Source organism: Monodelphis domestica, chromosome 4 (genome assembly GCF_027887165.1).
Source record: "Monodelphis domestica isolate mMonDom1 chromosome 4, mMonDom1.pri, whole genome shotgun sequence".
Classification (NCBI taxonomy): Eukaryota; Metazoa; Chordata; class Mammalia; order Didelphimorphia; family Didelphidae; genus Monodelphis; species Monodelphis domestica.
Window position 1 is genome coordinate 271627741 of NC_077230.1, and position 7446 is coordinate 271635186.

General features: G+C 36.0%; 1 protein-coding gene across 1 annotated transcript; it reads left to right on the forward strand.

Moving 5' to 3' along the window:
* The first annotated feature begins 5441 nt into the window (after positions 1-5441).
* Positions 5442-6386, forward strand: LOC100016661 (olfactory receptor 8G1). Its single transcript, XM_001370410.3, has one exon. It carries the CDS (start codon positions 5451-5453, stop codon positions 6384-6386), a length of 936 nt encoding a protein of 311 aa, XP_001370447.3. The 5' UTR covers positions 5442-5450.
* Positions 6387-7446: the final 1060 nt, after the last annotated feature.

The window sequence follows — 7446 nt, forward strand, 5'->3', positions numbered from 1 at the left end:
CCTGCCCCACTATGAGAAATCTTTGCTAATATCCTTTTAGAAAAGATCTCTCCTTACATCTCTTTTCCACATTGTTTGATTATATACATATTTGCATTATATTCCTCATCATATAGTTAATCATATTCTAACTAATAATATAACTATTTGCCTAGCTACTTCTTCCTTTTGCTAATTTTAATTAAGAATAGAGTATATGTCTTTATTCACCTTTATGCTTCCAATACTGTCCAGTGTCTTGGATACATCAGGTGGTTAATAAAAGTGTGTTAACTTTCTTTGAAAGTGATATGAAAAACAACCAGGTTTTTATTATGCCTATTAAAGGAAAAATATATTTATGTCTTCCATAGCACCCAATATGATGACACTTTAATAGTTAATGTTAGCACATAGTCACAAGGTAGAAGAGGAGACCTTGTTGATGCAGCCACCTTGAGGAAGAAAGAAAAGGCAACATATACCACAAAAGCAAATTTCTGCCATTTTCTTGACCTTCATCTTCTCAGACCTTAATGAAGACAATACAGGACCATAAACATAGGAGTTCTAAAGATATGTGGATCTCTCATACAATTAGTTTTAGTTCTATCCTGATACAGACACAAAGTCATCATTTAGGGAATCAATCCCTAAAGATAATCCTTTATGCCAACAATTTCAACCTCTAACTAGTTGCCACAAATGGGCTGGTGAGCCCAAGAGTCCCAGGAATGGTCTTGCTTCTAGACCAACCCTTAAAATCATCATCCCAGGAAGAAATGTCTATGGGGAAGGACTGGGCACTTCCACCATTTGCATAACATCTGCCACTCACAAGGTAGCCATCACAGATTGGCTGAAATAGCAGGGAATCCTGAGAGATTTTTCCATTAAAACTTTCAAGAAGGAAACACATTTAGGCTAAAGTTTATCTAAAGAAAAATATCAACAACGAATAATGTTTGGAAATGACCAAATTAAATAATGTTAAAAAAAAGAAAAGAAAAATATCAAGGTGTTACTGGACTGCAAGCTTAATATTATTCAATAGTTCAATATGGCAACCAAAATGCCAATAATATATTTAGATTGCATTAAAAGAGACATAGAATTAAAAACCAAAAAGGTGATTGAACAACTGTTCTCTGCCCTGATTAGACCAACTTTGAAGAATTGATCTCAATTTTGATTGTCTTATTTTAGGGAAGACACTAATAAAATGGAGGATCCTCAAAGGAAAGTAACTGAATAGGAGAAAGATAACACAAAATCATTCTATATAAAGACAAATTGAAATGACTGGGGGTGGGAAGGAAATGTTTATCCTAGAGCAAAGAAAAAGAGAGTTGAGGGGGGAAAAAGAGAGTTGTCTTCTAATGTTTAAAAGGATGTTCTGTGAAATAAAATTTGTTGAGTTGGTCCCCAGGGTCTAGATTAGAAGTGTGAGGAGAAGCTACAGGTAAGTAGAGGCTCAAAATTAAAGATATCCAATATTGGAATAGAGCAGATAGAGGACACATGGCATAGGTGGTATAGTGAATAGGGTGCTTGACCTGGAGTTTGGAAGATATCTTCCTGAGTTAAACTCTGGCCTCAGACACTTCCTAGCTGTGTGATTTTGGGCAAGTACTAAACCCTATTTGCCTCAGATCTTCATCTGTCAAATGAACTGGAGAAGGAAATGGCAAACCATTCCAGTATCTTTGGCAAGAAAACACCAACTGAAGTCACAAAGAGTTGGATCTGACTGAAACAACTCAAGAAAAACAAGAAGAATGGAATAAACTGTCTTATAGGGAAACATTCTTCTTCACTAAAGGTCTTCCAGTCAAGTCTAGATGATTATTTGTTGGAGATTTTATAGACAGAATTCTCAGCAAGTTAAAATTTGGGCAGAATAGGATTAGTGATCAATCAGTAAAGTAAGGGAATTGGACTAGATGATGTCTGAGTTCTTTTGTAATTCTATGACCATAAGATCCTAAATATGCTTCCAAAAGAGGATTAAGGAAACCCATTGGTTATTAGTATCATATAATGTATGTATCTATCAATAGTTAAAAGTACATGCATATGGTTGGTTCCTGGGACTCATTCTTGGACATAAAAGAACATCTGGCATTTTTGACTAACATAAACTGAAAGACACTTTTCTCAGCTATTTACTCAGAGTTCTCTAATGACCTGGGAGATCAATTTAAAAGTGGCATGTTTACATAAATGCCACTTTTAAATTGATCTCCCAAGTCCTTTTCTCCATTGAGATGCAAGATATTTTTGCCATACAGATCTCATTGCAGTGGTGACACCATAAATAAATGGTTGGGTCCTTATGCAGTCTGGAATTGTAGCACAATAAGTAGTAAGTATCACAATGAGTGTCCAGTAGAGGAAAGCAGGAAAGGAAGGAAGGAAAGAATGAAGTACAATTTTGGGTATTTTTTCTTCCCAACCCTTCAAATTTTCAAGAAATATTTCATCTCAAGAAAGATGTTACTGAGGGATTCATCTTGAAACTTGGTGTCATATGTCTGACTCATTCTTGCCACCCCCCACTGGCACCAGTCCAAGAGCCAGGTTACAGAAGGGAATTCTTCTCCACAGAGGAAATATATTTAAAAAACAAAGGAACAAAGGGGCATACCAGGTGAAAAGAGAAGTGACAAACACTATGGTTTCTTTCCATCCCAGTTGGATACCTGTTGAGGTGATACTTGGAGGATTCTCTTCTCAAACTCTCTTACTGAAGAGTTAATATTGGAAGGATTACAGTAAGTTAGGCACTTTTTACATTGCTGCTCAAGCTATGAATCAGTGATATTAATACATTATTATATTAATTTAGAATTTTACATATTAAAAAAATGGTTGCATTAGCCAATCGTCCTGGTAAAACTGAGAAGCTATGTTTTCTCTTCTGCATTATTAGACAATGATCTGAAATAATGATTCCAGAAACAGTTTCTTGAAGATAAGGAGGAACAGCAAAACCAAAAAATAAGGTTCATGTTTTCACAAAAGAAGCAGAAGGATTAGTACCAGAAATTGCTAACAATTATCACATTGAGACTATTTTTCATTTCTAACCCTTTGTTAAAGAGAGTGAAGGATTACCATTGAAAGGTGAGTGACTAACTCAAATTCTCTCTTCCTCTGTCTGAATTCAAATCTATGGAAGCAGAAATCTCATTGAAATGTTTGCCTAGTCTCTTTATCCCTTCACTAAGTATAACTAGTGAGGTATGAGTGATTTAAACAATAAAAAAGCATTCACTGAATGCTTTCTATGATCTAGGCATGGTGCTAGGTACTAGGACAGAGATAAAAGTTAAATATTTCCTGATGGAATGAACTTAGTGTGTAGTCAGAGACAACATGTACTTATATCAAATATATAGAAAATACTTTTGGAGGAAAGACATTATGACCTCAGGATGCAAGTGAGAAAGGTTTTGTGTAGAAGTGGTGCTTAATCGCAGCCATATAGACATCTAGGGATTCTAAAAGTCAGAGGTGGAAGGAGAGCATATTTCTGTTATGGTAGGCAAGTAGTGCAAAGGCACAGAAACTGGAAGTGATCTGTCAAGTATGAAGAAAATTAAGAAAGCCAGTCTTGCTGAAGAATATAGTGTGCATGAAGGGGAGCAATATGCAAAAAGGGTAGAAGAGTAGGTTCATGTCATGTTCATATAGGTTTTAAATAACGAATGGAAAATGTATGTATTTTGTAGACATAAATATGTATATATGTAAAATATGTACACTGTTATATATATATATTACATAAAACATTCAAAATCATGACAGATAAAAGTAATAGATCGATAGATGATAGATAGATAGATAGATAGATAGATAGAATTAATGGTGTTTATTAAATTGGAGTTTAGTTAAGATTGGCTCAGGTGGACTGATGCCAACTTGTGAAGAGAGTTAAATGACAAATGGAAAATGTTACATCTGATCTTAGAGGTAATAGAGTTTATTGAATTGGAGATTGGCATGGTTATACCTGCACTTTAGAAAAATTATTTTGGCAGCTATATAAAAGGTAGATTGGGCTGAAGCAACATCAGGTAAAAGTGCCATTGCAGTAGTTGAGGTAGAAAGGAGTTCAGGCAAAAAGTATTCAGAACCAGAATTAGATCAGTTGACATGTAAGTGAAGAGAGGGTCGAAGTGGGAAAAAGTGTTGTTAAGTGAACAATAACAAGATTTGATTCCTGTTTTGATATATGGAATGAGAGTGAAGCTTTAAGGAGAATAGAGTGGTGAAACTTTCAACACAAATGGGTCAGTTAGAAGAGAGATGACTATTTGGGGACAGATAATGATTTGTTTTGGATATCTCAAGTTACAGATGCCTATGTGATATTGTCTTTGAGGGGTCTAATAGACAACTGGTGATGGTGGGATGACAGTATAAAAACTAAGGCTTTATATAATGATTTGGAAATCAATAACATAAAAAATGATAATTAAATGCCTGTGAGTTGAAAAGTCAAACAAGAAGGAATGTGTAAAGTGCAAAGAAAAGTAAATTCAGGATGGAACCAAAGGGATGCAGTTAGTCAGTATGATGTGGATAATGATACAGAAGAAGAAGAAAAAAAGACTTGAGAAGAATCAGTCAGATAGATGGAAGGAGGAGCAAAAAGGAGGAGTATCACAAAAACCCAAATATGGTTGAATAGAAGCATGTATGATAAGAATGAAAATAAATGACTCCTTCTGTCTTCCCAAGCATAGCCCAGTCTGTGAGAATTCTTATTCAACTGATTTTCTTTTTACTCAATAGCTAAAATTAGTCATTGAACCCCTATATGCACCATGTCTTATTTCTGACATAGAGAAATTGTCCCACCCAGGAAAGTTCAGCCCCCAATTAGTGGCAGCTCCAACAGAATTCACAAACCAAAGCTGGAAGCTGAAGGATGAATATGAGTATCTAAAAATACCAATTAAAAAAGTCATTCCTATCCCCTAATTAGTGTATGATAAAAACTGCAAAGAACTATCAAAGCCATCTAGTCTGATGTCTGCCTTTTCTAGGAAAGGAACTAAGGTCCACAGAGTTTAAGTGACTTCTCCAAGATTACTGAGCTAGTAATTGTCTAAGGTGTCTCAGGTGTCTAAGCAAATTGTCTAGGTCTTCCTACTTCCAAATCAAAACATCCCATATTCTATACCAGATTATTTCTCAATGTGTTCTTGGAAGCTGCCTTCCATTTCCCAGAAAATATATCTTTACTTTTCTAACACAAAGTTAGGCACAGCATACATATCAAATATTACTATGCATTTTGAATAATTATTTGGTGTATAGTGGTATGAGCTAGATTCAAAGGAACTAAGAAAGAACAGGGATATGAGTCTACTCTATTTTATGAGACTGATGGGTAGGGTAATAACTAGGAGTCTCTCTAAAGTGGTACTTCTTTCCTATCCCTACAGATCCTGTCCCAGAGGATGGCCATGAGAAATAACTCCCCAGTGACTGAATTTATGCTTTCGGGGCTAACCGATTGGCCAGAAATCCAGCTGCCCCTCTTCTTCCTTTTCCTTGGCATTTATGTGATCACTGTGGTGGGGAACTTGGGCATGATCATATTGATTATGCTTAGTTCCCATCTTCACACCCCCATGTACTATTTTCTCAGTAGCTTGTCCTTCATTGACCTCTGTCACTCCACTATAATCACACCCAAAATGCTGGTGAAATTTGTGTCAGAGTATAATATCATCTCTTATCCAGAGTGCATTACCCAGCTCTATTTCTTCCTTATATTTGCTATAGCGGAGTGCCACATGTTGGCTGTGATGGCATATGATCGTTATGTTGCTGTCTGTAGCCCTCTACTCTATAATGTCATCATGCCCCATAAGGTCTGTTTCTGCCTAGTGGGTGGAGTGGGTATAATAGCTGTGTTCGGTGCCACAGTTCACACTGGCTGTGTGCTTAGAGTTTACTTCTGCAAAGACAATATTGTCAATAATTTCTTTTGTGATCTTCTTCCCCTCTTGAAGCTTGCCTGCTCCAGCACCTACATTAATGAAGTAGTGATTCTTGCTTTCACTTTATTTAACTTCTTTATCCCAACCCTCACCATCTTTAGCTCTTATGCTGTCATCCTCATCAGCATCTTCCGTATCCAGTCCATAGAGGGAAGATCCAAAGCCTTTGGCACTTGCAGCTCCCACATCATGGGTGTTGCTCTATTTTTTGGTTCAGCCGGAATCATGTATCTTCAACCTTCTTCTAGCAACTCCATGGAGCAGGGGAAAGTGTCCTCTGTGTTTTACACCATAGTAATGCCTATGCTGAATCCCCTGATCTATAGCCTGAGGAATAAAGATGTCAAGGTTGCCCTGAAGAAGATGCTGGAGAGAAGGAAGTTCTCATGAAGAGGAAAAAGTTCATAGTGAAAGCATCAAAAACTTTGCTCATATTGTTTTACTTTGGAGGAACTTTATCTTCTGTCCTCATGTGACAGGATAGACTGACATTCTCCTTCCCCTTTCCTATCATCTCCTTTTGATTTTTCGTACTCCCTCTCATTTACAATTTATGCATAATTTTGTAGTCATCAAATAGAGATCTATTAATAGTAAAATGATAAGTATCATGTATTAAATCAAAGTGGTTGCAAGCAGTTGCAGAGCCAAATAGTACCGTAGTCAGCCATTCTCTGGAGCCCAGAAGTCTGTAATATTCTTGTGTTGTTGTAACTCACCCCTTATCAAAATTTAATGGCTAACATTTGTATAGAATACAAGGTTTATGAAGTCATTCACATATGCTAGCTCATTTGATCTTCACAACAACCTTGTAAAATAGATGCATCATTATTCCCATTGTAAAGATGAAGAAACTGAACATGAAACAAGGTTAAATAATTACCCAGCTGGTAACAACTGAAGGTAGAATTTGAATTCAAGTCTTTCTGACTTTAAGTCAAACATTATCCATTATGCCACTTTGCTGCCTCAATTTACTTGAAAATTTCAGTTTTAAAGGAGGAAGAGACTTCTGACTCCATGTAACTGCAGTCCCTGATTTTTAAAAAGAGGGATTTTAGACCCAGCATTTTAAAATATCTTGTTCTAAAGAGTTCTGGTAACACTAAGGTTGAATATGAACCCTGCCTCTGATTCCAGAACTAACACTATTTCTATTGTGCCAATATGTCTCTCAGATTGGTATTGTCATTCACCTTGACCTACCATCCAGTTAGTAATCCCATTTACCTTGATCTGTCTTTTTGGCTCTTAGTTAGGTTTTGTGCTTCAATGAATTTTTTTTTTATGTCCCACATCACCTATTGTTCATTTTTCTATTGTGTCACTTTGGTATCTAAATGTCTTTAATTCATTTAAATTTAACAAATTAGTATTAAACATTTTCTATGCATAAAACTAAAGACAGTGATGGTTCAATTTTTCAAAACATGGTCTGCTTACAGTT

Coding starts and splice junctions, on each gene's coding strand:
- LOC100016661 (XM_001370410.3), top strand. CDS start 5,451: ATGGCCATGAGAAATAACTCCCCAGTGACTGAATTTATGCTTTCGGGG.